This window comes from Bombus pyrosoma, linkage group LG1 (assembly GCF_014825855.1).
Source record: "Bombus pyrosoma isolate SC7728 linkage group LG1, ASM1482585v1, whole genome shotgun sequence".
Lineage (NCBI taxonomy): Eukaryota > Metazoa > Arthropoda > Insecta > Hymenoptera > Apidae > Bombus > Bombus pyrosoma.
This window is the reverse complement of record NC_057770.1, coordinates 5,958,821-5,972,018: the sequence shown is the minus strand read 5'-3', so window position 1 is coordinate 5,972,018 and position 13,198 is coordinate 5,958,821. Positions and strand designations below refer to the sequence as shown.

The window sequence follows — 13,198 nt, the reverse complement described above, 5'->3', positions numbered from 1 at the left end:
TGGGAGGAGCCATTAAGTTTCATTTTTTCTCTCGTTCTTCGCCCTCTCGCAATTGGGTTAGCCGCGCGAACTTCCATTCCATAAAGTTAGCTAGCACCGAAGGACGATAATTATTATGCCGCATAGCGCGACTCGGCTTGTGCCACGGCACTGCGACAACTAGGTGCTTTGGGACCTTGTTCCCGTCCACTTCATTCGTGAAACCGCCTTTGATAAGAATGCCATTCCTACTCCTTTTTTCCTCGTTGAAAGTGTGTTACCACCTGTCTGCGTCCAATCGCTTGCAATTCAAATTCCACGACTTCTTTTTCCTATTTAATTATTCCCTGTGCAGCTGATTAAGAGTGGTGCTTCGTTACGTGTGACGACGAGAGACAATTTTTTCTTAAAAATTAAGCATATCATAATGCACACGAGTTACTATGCAACGAAGGTAAACAAGGTTGATACGTTCAGAAATGACTAGTTTTCTGAAACTATCCGACAGAATGGCACGTTGAAATCACCCCGATCGGAAGGCCAGGCACGTATTTTAAAGCCAGTGAGGTCGGTTAGAAATTAGTATACTTCGTCCTCGTCTGCTATGTCTACGACTTTTTAATTTATTCAAGGAAAGTTTGCCAGAATTCGTGCAGTTCGAAGCTCAGCTTTTCAGGATCCCGTCTGAATACCGACCGACTATTCCAGGAAGCAGATGCACCGTTTGTTATTTTTGCGTTCCGTTCCATTAAATCTTTCCCATTGTTCTCATTTTGCCTGACAGCGTTCGCTTCTGCGAGACTCGAGCAAGATGAAATGAGATATTCTTTATATACAATCAACCCTACGCAAAACGAATCTACCTACGACTTAACTTGCCACGTATTTCCAACTCATGCTTGAATTTCTTAAAAGCTAACAACGTTTTATCGAGAGATCTACTTATATTAAGATATCGTCGATAAATCTCAACAAGCATGTACGTTTTACCATCACCTACTAACGACTCCATGGATGAGGCAATATTTTTACACGAAATCGAGAATTTGTTAGCCGTTGGTTACTATTATAACGGTAGGCCGATTTTCAAGCATGATTGAAAGCAGAAACAGGCTAAGCTGGATGACCGCGTGTACGATCACGACGTGTACACTCGTGTATCCGTGCGCTCGCACAGCTGGACTTTATCGTGCTCGCGTGCGATCGTGAATCATAATGCGTCGCGCGATTACGCATTACGCGCCTCCCTATCTAGCCACTCGTAACGCATTACTGTCCGAGTGGGTTCGTCAATATGCCGGCGAACTGGATTATGGCTATATCCGTGGCGATGCTTTATCGTTCTGTAACGCTCGCGTGTCGCCCGTTTTCTCCCCCTTCCTTCGTTCCACACATTCACGTGTTTCACTCTCACAGAAATAAAACTCTCGACCTGGCCATGAGACTCTTTCGCGACGAATACTCTGGTTTTCCTATCGATTCGACTGTGTTTGTTCGGTATCGTGACGTGCGAGTTATTCCACGCCACTTTGTTTTCTGTATTCGCATGGTTTCGCGTGAATTCCCGGCCCACTGCCGACACCGTTTCTTTCAACCTTTCGTTCCTGCCTATTTAGAACGTTTCCGCGTTCTATCGTGCGTCTCTCGTCGCTAGAACATCAAGAGAATTCAAGAGTACCGAGTTGAGAGAAGATGTAATTTTCGAGTTTGAGATCTCTTCGGATTCAACGAGAGTGATTTAGCAGGTCCAGCTGACTGAGGAGAGGGTACGATAGGATCCGACAATTAACGGAGTCAGCTAGAATTACTCGGAAGATTGTATTAGCACGTCGCTAATAGTAATGCTGGCGCATGAGCGCAGCGATAGCGTGTTACAGCGCTGCCGTCGAATATTGGCAATATTATCAAACGTTAGTTCTGTTAAGCGACGTATATCAGTTCAGCGAACAATGCCCGTCCATTGTCTATAGATTTTTCGGTTAGGCAAGAAACGATGTGCTCGCAGTCAGTCCAGCAATACCAGCATGGCAACCCGACCGTGCTCGCTTTCGACACGAGTAAATCACGATTAATCGCAATTTCATGGACGTTCTGCGTAAGTCATGAAATTAATGTAACGGTATAACTCGCGATTACGTATTACGTGGTTGCATATCTCTCCACTTGTTACAGTTACTACCGTTGCCTGGCTAGTTCAATATGCCGGAATACACAGTTGTTCTCATGCTTTATCGCGTGGTTATAAACCGCTGATACGCTAGGGAGTAAGGAGTACGCCAGTCCTCGATAGAAATATACTCGTTACGATACCAATATCTATATCGTTTTGCGGGGCATTACGCGTCCACAATTAGAGAGGTTATGCGTATCTTTCCACGACTGGATATCGATGCACTTCGGTACATCGAGATGCTACTTTCAAAAAACATGGAAAATATTTTAACGTTGGGAATATTCTCGTCGTATTCTAGTCGTGACGTCGAAGCTAGACTATGATCAATGGGGTTACTTTGCGAATCGATCTGGGTCGGGAACAATCGTTACCACAGGTACACCGATGGTATACGGTTGTGTAAGTCGTCGCATGATTCGCCTGGCCGCGATATTTGTGCTTTTCATTTGAATTTTGTCTTCCTGATCTTTCTCGACTGGTTTGTTTCTCTTGCGTTTTCGTCAGACACGGATGCTCGTCGTAAAAAGCAAAAACAGAAAAGGGACGAGCTTCTGCCTTGGTGCACTTAAAACAAACGTCTCATTATAAGGCGGCGCCGAAAAGAAAGACGGCATAGTAGCGATGAATAATTATCTGGCTGAAAGAAGCGAGATGGAAAAAGTAGTGAGTTCAAGAGCAAGGGAAGTTAAATGGAAATATTATTCTACTCTGGTCGCGCACGTTTTACTTACTATTCGCTGCTACTCTTTTTAAGGACTTCTATTATTTTAGCTTTCTTCATCGTGTCGATAAATTGTTCTTAAATACTTAGCTTTACCAACTTAATTAATCGCGTCGAATTATAAATGTAATTGCTGTTTCTCTTCCTTCGCTTTAACCTGTTATACACAGAAACGTACTTTAACAGAATAACCTATCTTTTAGTTTGCATCATTTTATAGCAACGCATAGCATGTATAAAACATATTTTGCACGTAATTTTTCTGATGCATCTTAAAGTGTAATGAAATATAAATTCTAAGACGAAAAAAAGATTTACATTCTACTCACCGAGCATTGCTGGACGTAGCAGTTAATACTTCCTTAAATAGCCCCGCAAAACACGAAATTGACGTTTAATATCTTCAGTAATTTTCACTTTCCACTTAATTTTCACCTTCAATTTACCACTTGTCAAAACGCTGACGAAACGTTGTCGTAAAGGAAACATACTGTAATATGAAGATAAACGTAGATTCAATAGAGCAACTATTTCGATAGTTTTAGGCATTCATAAAAAATTATACTACTAATAATTTAACGTAAACGAGAACGAAGAATATCTTAAAATACATCACTGACATCTTTTCGATTAGAGAATATATTTTTCAAGTAATATAATTAGGCGAATTAAAGTTTCTACTTGAATTGTATGGTGACGGCAGTTGCGATCGCGACGCCATCTGCGCCACATATTTGAAACATCTTGTCTTAAAGACAGGCGATTCTTTTTCGTCTGAAGGCTTGTGGAAAGCGGTTGTGTGAGCGTCGTTCTACTTCATGTAAGTAACATGAAACAAATTTACATTCACGGCAAAAACGAGCAGTTCCATCACGGAGCGTTGTAAACTTCCACGGCGTGCCCGTACACGTTGTTAAACATTCATATTTTCTCGTACGCATGAAATATTCCGTGGAAAGTTTCCTTTGGCGTCCCGTGGCCCGCGTTACTTTTCGTTTCGCGACTCAAAACAATAGAAGAGAAGGAAATTGCTGTATTTGTTTGGCCTCGTTCGCCTCTTCTCGGAGCACGCTTCGATTCATTCGCGAAATAAGGGACAGAATAACAAAAGTGAAGCGTTTGAGCAGTCTGTGTGTCTCTCTCTCGACTGGTATTGCGTCTTAATAATACATGACACAATAATGGCCGCCTAATTCGTGTTCACCGGTCGTATATAACTGTCTTTTCGCGTTCAACGAGTACGAAAAGACATGCCATGCCCGGCGTGCATTAAGCAAAGACATTTTTCATTCTCTTGGAATCTGTCGAGTATGGTTAATTTCGAAATATCTTGGCTGTGCATCGGGCGAGATCAGCCGATGAAAAATGTGTCCACGAAGTCGTAAAAAACGAGACCGGAAGTGGCGATCCTTAGCCCGGTGGGACTCTAAAGAGTGGTGCCATGTTAAAAGGTCTGAATTCGATTTACGATTCGAAAAATCCGTCTATCTTCCTAGTGCACTGCTTCGGGATATGCACGGACAACTGTCATGAGGGAGAATATATACGGTGGTACATTTTTTTATGGCTGTTTCCAGCGGTAGCGAACGTTTCGTAATTAATTACAGGGGGGGGGGGGTGCGCTCTTCTTTTATCGACTACCATTTCGCGAATGGCTCGTAAAAATCCGTGAGGGTCCGTGCAGCTTTCCTGTCTCTTTCGTGCCTCGTTTTCCATTTTCTCTCTCTGCTTTCGTTTTTTCTCGTGTGACCGCTTCTCTATCTCCCCCCGTCCCCTTTCTTTCATGCTCTCGGCCATGGGTGCCGCTTTTAAACGTCGTTACGAATTTTTTTTTTTTTTCAATTCTCCACGATATACGTAAGAAGTAGATGAATAATTTCGAACGTTGAGATAGCCGGTTGTAAAGCCAATCGAATTGGAAATCTCGATTGCTTTTCTCTTCGTGCTTTCGTTTTCAATTTACTCGAGTGTGCTTTTATTGTGGCTTTCACGTATCAACGAGCGAAAGTTGCGTGAATATTTTATTTTTCCACGTATTGTTGATTTAGAGCAAAATTAAGTTGCGTTATCTCTTGAATCTGTAGCTTCGATCAAACTGGTCTATCATTGTAACTTCGATTATTCGTTTATCTTGATTCGCGTCGAGTAATATCGAGCGATATCGAGTGAAAAAAATGTTGCGAAGGAAAAATCTTGATCATTTGCGTTCGATGAATAAACGCGATTTTTCGTGACTGAGTTACTTCGCTAATATTACTGTCGCCTATAAATAATAAAAACGCTTTGCTGGATGGTGTATTAAATTGCGATCGTAACTTTCTATTGTTTTCCTCGCGCGAATTTTCTCCCTTTCCTGTCCTGTTTTATTTTCCAATTGTTTCGGTTGATTCGTTTGAATATCTTCGATTTCCTATAATCAGAATGCATTTCGACGTTCCATTATATGTATGTTTTCTTACCAGCGGCGATGGTGATTACTAAATATTTTCTGTGCGATCGAAGCTCTGTTCGCTCACCCATTTTCCACTTTTATTCTCTGTATCCCCTCATAAAGATATTTTATTTCTTCTTTATTGCTAACGTCTGCCATGATATTTCTGCTTTCAGGATCCGATATCAAAGTACCGGTTGCAATACTGAACTGTCTTTACGCGCGTCAATTGTGCTTCGAGGATCCATCCTGCAGCGCCATTCTCGAGATTATACCGAGGGTCTGTGGTCCAGAACTGGGTGAGTACTAACCAACTATTCTTTTAGATTGTTTTTAACTGGTATTAGAGAAAGGAGGGAGAAACAAACATCCTTATACGTCGCAAACAAGTCGAATTCAACTTCCTGTAGAGCTTTCGTTAGAGTCGGAAGCGATTTCTGAACCGGCTCTCAACTGTTTTCTTTGATTTAAATAATTGCAGCCGAGGGGTACGATTGGATCAAGCTAGAGGCTCGCGAAGTCGAACAGTGTCGAGTAGTGGAAGCAGCTTTCCCTTAGCCAATGTAACGAGAAATAAAAAAGCGGAGCGGATCGAGGATGCGGTCGACGACCTCGTACTTTTCGCACTTCTTTCTCTTCTCTTCTTTTTTCTCTTCTGATTATTGTATCCGCAGAAACTGCAACGGAAATCAGGTTATACACTGTCGCATTGTAAATTATTTTGAAGCTAGATATCAATAGACGTAATATATTATGAACGAAGACGATTATATTCTTTGGTCGTGCTATTAACGAAGGTTCAATGAGGTTAAAACAAGATTAATATATAATTGATCGCGAACAGTTTCGGGTACTTGTACTTAAAAAGAGAGTTATAAATGTTCCATTATAAACAGAAGCTATGTTAGCAGATATCGTTCATCGAGAATCGTTAATTATATCCGAGAATGAGCGTAATTTGGTTAAAACGTGAACCGCGAGTATCAAGAAGTCCAATATTAATAATTAGAATAGTACTGGCATGGTTTGATATCCATGACACGTTGTCTGAGCGACGCTGCACCGATTTCGTTTACTGTAATCTCTTTTGGTGAGCAAAATGCCCGGCCGTGTCGTGCAAATAATTAAATCCAAACCGTGGCCAGATTAAATCTCGAACTTTTTGAATATTACGTATCCTCTAATCAGGTGCTCTTTTTTTCGATGTTCTTTTTCCCAAAGCTCGTAGTTTTACACGTCGCGCGAGTTATAACTCGGATAACTGTATTATGGAGTTTTCGCGCCGGGGGAATTACGTTTAAATTTAATGAACGATCCCAAAAATCGCGGCAAATACAGCCCTAACGTGGCTGGAAATTAAAACAAACAGAAGGACGGCCCTTCAACATAATAATGGAATTAGATACGTTTTACTTTAACGAAAGTAAAATGTAGGAAAGACCGTTAAAACGTGCTCTTTCGTACGCGTCTCGGGGAAATGGGATTAATTCGTATTTAATTTACCGAGTAAACGAGGCTGGAAGCGTGATATCGTCGTGGTACACGTGCGACCGCGAGCATGAACAGAGAAACGCTTTGCAAAGCGAAGTAGATTAACATGCAGAACTTCTCTTGTGAATTACGTGTAATTAAAAAATTCTCAGCACATTGATTGGCACATTTTAAATCGCGTGCAATTTTACTAGGCCCTTCTTTCTCTCACAAGATCATTATATTTTTTCAAGGATTCACGTAGGAGACGAACGATCGAAATCTCGGCGTAATTCAGAAATTTGCTATCGAACAGTGATCCGATGATAGAAACTACCATCCATTCCATAGTCGAGAGAGCCCTTTCTTCTTGAAAAATTAAATCGTTATTCTAAATAAAACGTTGGAAGTATGAAACACGGTGGAAAAAATCGCGTAGCCGAACGGGAGAGCAGCAGCAGTTGTCGAGCGAAACGGTTTATTTTCCGAATGACTGCTTCGGCGAATTAATTAGCGCGTTTTCTCGTGATTCAAAGCAAACGCTTGGAAAAGTCCAGTTGGCCGGAAAGGTTCCAGTCCGAAATTAACAATTCGCGATTCAGCTGACGCACCGACCTCGAAAAAATGACGAAAACTATCGAGTGCCGAGTCACCACCACCACCACCGGCCATGGTTTTTATTACAAATTAACTATTTCCGCGTCCATGGTAAAATCGCTTAACATCGTGAAAAATATTAATTTCGATTAGAATCGTACATCTACATGCACGCTGGATTACATACGCTTGAATGAATCGCCGGCGAAAGTGTTTTTTCAACCATGAAACGTTCATTGCGTTTCGCTTCAGAGATCAGAAATGAACAATAATCGATTAAATTTTTAATTCTGTTCCGCTTAGAAAATGCATATTCCAGTTATCGTGTATTTAACGAATCATGAATTCGATGAAAAGCTGAGCCGCTTCTTACGCTATCGTAAGAATAAGTAGTACAAGTAAATGAATCGGCCGGCTTACGGTTATTGAGAGATTTAGCAAAGAAATTTCTATTTCGTCGATTCGCCGACGATTAGAAACGAATCGACGCTAGGAGCGTGCTATGTAATTTCGATATTTCATTGCGCAGAGATTCAACAGATACGAAAGAAGCTAGCGGTATCCTAGCCTTCCGAGATCGTATCGAGGGAGACTCGCGTAAATTCTTCAGCTTGGAAATTCTGGGACTCTGATAATTTTCAGAATACCTCTGGGAAATCCAAGTGAAAGGGCATCGACGCGCTTTTTACCTTTTAGATACTAGTTTCCTACTTTTACCGCGTATTTACTCGACTATTTTTATGGACAGACCCGTTCCCTTTTTTGTTTTCCTATTGCTCTCTGTCTGTAGACCGGAACTCGGTCGTGTAATTAGAAAGTTTTTATTTATATGCGCGGCACTGATTCCCATGGCGATCGAGGTTATCGTAAATTACGCTAAAATTACAATTCCCGGTTGCAATATTCCAGCATTTATGCTATTCTCGCGTTCGTTGGCTCGTCGGATTCACCGATGGACATTCATCGAGCTCATAATCATCCGTCCATAAACAGTGTGGCCCCCGGTACACGAATCGAGATATCGATCCGTGAGGCTTCCTGTTCACGGTCGGCGCCAGTCGAAATTTCAGCTGCGGAACGCATAGAGATAGGTCAACCGGAAGTTGTCGATGTACTCGACGCATTTCCAACCATATACCGCTGTTGTCTCTTAGATGGTCTCGTGCACTGCAATTTCATCAGCGCAATTACACTCGTAAAAGAAGTTTCGTAGTTAGCGGAGTTAACGTTGCTTTGAAACTTATTGTTAGCTACGTTTTGTGAATAATTGCTGTTGAAAAAGTTACATCGTTGTTTCCGCTTTTGATAATCGAATCAAACAACGTACGAATATAATATCTATATGACAAGACTGTAAAAAGTCTTTATCGGCGGTTACAAAATTTTTCTTTTTAAGATGATGATAATAGAAAAACTTGTAAGAAATGTAATATCGATCGGAGCAACGATTTGTCGAATATTTGTAAGTCGGCAGAAAACTGTGGATAAGAAACACGATATAGAAAGTACCAATATGAACGGTTTTCCAGATCGTTAACATTCCCTGAACAACCACAGGAGCTGCCATAATCTTATCCGCAACCCTTATTTCGCGCGCTAGTGCCCCATACGATGAATATTGTCGACCATAGCGGACCTCCATTTCGTGTTAACCTTATCGATGAAAATGATCGCTGAGTTCTAGGAAAATCTTCGCAGATAGCAAGCTGTTATTCCGTAAACTGCTTTCGGCGTTGATCTTACACTTAAAGCTTATTCATTGTCGACGAACCGGCTCTGCCAGTTGAATGTTTATTCGATATCGCTTGCATAATTCTGATTGAACGATCGTTTAATTGCGCAACTTGAATGGCCCGTTTCGTTCCCTTTGTGCACATTTCGCTCCTGTGCACTGTCCTATTTTAATTTACGTAATCGATTTGTTGTTACCTGCAACCTGATTAATAAATGCTTTTACTTTATTCGAAAGTAGCGACGATTCGTTACTGATTTTCACGGCGCTCAGGAATAATTCCAGTTTCAATGGAACGCTTAAATTCATTATTTCTCTGTCACATATCGCAAAATATTCGTTCCGTTAGTATCGCATCGTTCCATTTTGCTTCCGTTGATCGCAAAATTCAAAGAATTTTCGTTTCATTCCGCGAGTCTTGTCTCTTCGAGTATCCGGCTTTATCTGCCCGATACATTTTCATTGAAAATTTCCCGCCAAATGGCACAATTACGAACGTACTCTGTTCATAATATCGAAGAAACGAGCTTTCTTTCACCGTTCCTCTTCTCTTCTACGAACGTGCTAACGGTTACAAACGGATTAACGTTAAACCTTAAAATCGCCAGTGAAAAGTCGACAATGAAAACGAATGAAGTACCGCCGCACGTCATCGTGTTAACGAAGAAAGTCCATGATAAATCAGCGGGTGGACATCGTATTCGCTGCATTCAGCCATTCTGGCCGACAAGAAGGATTCAGTTTCCATTTTGCTGTCCGAAGTGAAATTTCGTGAGCGTACCTTTCCAGCTTCCTGAGGGTTGTGCGCTTGACAGCCGACCCGCTAGAGAGGCTTGTCCAGAAAATCGGTCGATAGAGGATGCGTGGGAAGGGGATTCCTAGTCGATTTGGGATTTCGTGACTTCTCGGAACCTCGGTCCATGTGTACGGATACTTGTGAACCGGCTGAACTTTATATGAGCCGGTCGTTCCGTTTGAGCACTCTTTTTCCACCTATCTATTTGCAGTTACACGCCACGTCATACCGTGTAGACTGTGATCCTCAGTAGGAGTTGCTTCTCGGTGATGAAGGCACAGACGGAGTCGTACCAAGTATGCAGACGTCCAAAGTAATAACGTGTCGGCCAAAGGATATGGTATGGCAAGACTCTCTTATTAAAAGGCATCGGTGGCATTTTGCGGCTGGTGCTACTTACGTCCGTAAATAACGACCCACCCCTTCCTTGTTCTATCTCGTGAGTTTTCTTTTTTCCTATGTGATCTTTCGATTACGTTGCGTTCCAGGTTCGAGAAGTGATGATGATCATCGAGACGCCTGTGGTTTGCGCGTCTTTTAATTTCTGTGGTGGTTCTTGGATGATTGATTTTGAGGTTGTCAAGGCGAACCAATAGCCTGTTTATCGAATGAAGACGATCGTACTAATGAGAATCGAGCGATATGATTATAAGAGATTTCCTGCAAACTTGACAGTTATGTAAATTATTCATTGATCGTTCTGATTCGATGGGAATAAGTAATCAAGTAAAATAGATTAGAGCGATTCCTTGGGATTATAATTGCTAAGCTAATTGCTTGTTTCAAGCTATTTGTGTTGCGCGAAAAGTCATTACTATGCAAATTGCGGTATACTTGGAAAATTTCTAATTGACTTACAAATAACGCGTACAACTTTTATAATGGCAATCCCTCGAACCAAAGTTGTTTCGATACATTATAAATTAAAGGCTGACAAATCGGTTTAGCTTATTGTTAGTCGAATCGAGGATAGGAATGGCTGCATTGTTAAGGGCCAATTTTCCCAGCCAAGATTAAGCTTTCCAATCTCGGTTGAAGCGTCACGTACGCGCCGAGATTTATGAGTTCCAGCACGTGCAGATTTTTATTCAAGCGTTTCCCTTTATCCCAGAAGCATCGAGCATTTTCTATGCTTAGTACTAATTCCTTCATATCTCCAGCTAGTTTTCCAGTTCGAAACTATTTTTACCCGGATAACGTTTTTCTCCGTTTTGTTATATCAATCTTATAAAATTAATTTTCACATATGTATATATATATATATGTATATCTGAATGTAAATAATTGAATAAATATTTTACAAATTACTCCGGTTTAAGTAAGTAGCGTGCGCACACTTTTAGCCAAGCGGCGCAGAAATTACCTGTCGGCCGCGTAATAATGCACAGACTAGATTTAACTTTAAAATTCAAATGTCAAGTCGTCGTTAGAGGACCCTTGTCCTGTGCCACCGCTGAATCATACGTCAGAACAATGAATAACGCGAAAAGGAATATTAACCGAGGAGAAAGGGATATTCGAATTCGCTTTGGAATCACGATTGTTTGAAATCTGCAAGGCAGAAGAGGCTCCAAACGTTTATTTGGATTTATGAATCTTCCTGCACTTTTCCCATCGTGTCCCTTTCCCTTGCCCTCTCCGTTTCTCTGTTCGCCTTGCTTTGCTACCTCATCTCCTTTGCATTTCCGATTTCTCCTTCTGTCTACCGCCTCCTTCTCTTTTCGATTCTCCGCTTCGTCGACTAAGTAAAACGTTAAAAGGGATAGCGTGGACGTTCAAATTAATTCTGATTTATCGCCACATACTAATCCCGATGCTTTCGGGGCTTATCACTAACGCCGCGAAAGGTACACGCGCCGACCATTACGATCGATTCCGCTGAATATATATGTACTGTGGGAAACTTAGAGCGAGAGCTTCCCGGGCAATAGCTTCGCTTTTTAACGAGCCGATACCAATTTATAGAATCGACGGGGATAAATGCATTAACATTTTCTTTTAGGCAATTGCCTAAATTCTTGACATTATCGAACTAGTCGAATCCTACGTCTGGCTAATTTTTAATCAGATTTCAGCAATATCGTTTACACGCGATTGTTCGAAACAATTGGCAAGCTTAAATGATTGTCATAATTAACGTAACGCGAAATCGTCGTGTTATTTATGCTCGCAGTAAATACCGCGTACAAATCGTGGCGCGTGTAACTGCACAAGCCGAAGTTTATGTTTCCTGTCCCATATTCGACAGTCTGGTTAAAGGTTAAACCGAGCCCGCACCGGGAATCCCCGTGTCATTTGAAATAACGCTTTCATTTGGTCAACAGTTGGCCGAGCGAATGATTGATTGTTTGAACTCGAGCCAAATCATCGATTACGCCTGAAGGTATAAACGAATTTACTTGCTGTAACTGCGAGCCAAATTAATTCAGCGGCAACAAAATAATACTCGACGATCCTATCAGACTCGCGTTTCTTCGCGATGGATAGCTTCTATCTTACGTTATTTGCGTTCTCTTTTAGGCGAACTGCGATTATCACGGACCGATCATTCGCGTCTCATGCGGCCCATTTCAATCGAAACCTTGGGATTTCTTGAAACGAATCTTTTTGATTAGAATAGGCGGCCTCCGTTACACGCGTTAGCCAACGTCCGCTTCGTTACTTTCAGCCTCGCGTTTCAGCAACCAGAGCTTAGGGTGTAATTTTTCCTCGAGTCAAGGAGAAAGGCAATTAATAGGAGAGGAATTCCGGACAGATTTTCAGTTTAGAAACGCTCGCGTTTCAGCGCGAATTCCAACGATGCTGGATGAAACTGGCGACAAAGTAAAATCGTAGGATGTCTTGTGTGACTTTCGCATCTCGGATCAACGTTCGAAACTTGCAACACAATACCCTGAATTTTGTGTATTCGCGTTAGTCGCAGTAATTGCGATCGATTCGTTTTTTATTTCTAAATAAAATGGCGAAAGGTTCCCGAAAATATATTCCAAGCCTGGGCAGCATCATGAATCGAAGGCGTTCCTCCTTTGGTGGCGAAAGTTTTTCAGTAGGTGTACTCTCAAGGAGAAGCTCGGCTCGGGAAGAAGCCATTTTCATTTAGTCGCTATCGGGGCTTCTATCTTAAGGACGTTTTTTTCACAACGTTCCGACGATCGTTTAGTTTTCATAGAAACTTAAGGAAAAAGATTGCCGCACGACGTAGTGGGTATCGTTAGCCAGGCGCTTTAACGTAAAAGTCTCCTGTAAACGTAATTTCGTTGCTGACCGGATTATCTCGTTAACAGTGTATCGATAAGAAA

The 13,198-nt window shown here is 41.7% G+C and overlaps 1 protein-coding gene across 4 annotated transcripts in view; it reads left to right on the top strand.

Annotated features, from left to right (window-relative positions):
* The window catches only part of LOC122565641, a 225,797-nt gene that overhangs the window by 86,644 nt on the left and 125,955 nt on the right, over positions 1-13,198 (top strand). For all 4 annotated transcript variants that reach the window (XR_006316226.1, XR_006316227.1, XM_043721828.1 and 1 more), the window contains one exon: positions 5,481-5,603. Coding sequence is in view for 2 of the 4 variants with exons in the window: in XM_043721828.1 (XP_043577763.1) it covers positions 5,481-5,603 (123 nt within the window). In the remaining 2 variants the exon portion in view is untranslated. The remainder of the gene's footprint in view (positions 1-5,480; positions 5,604-13,198) is intronic.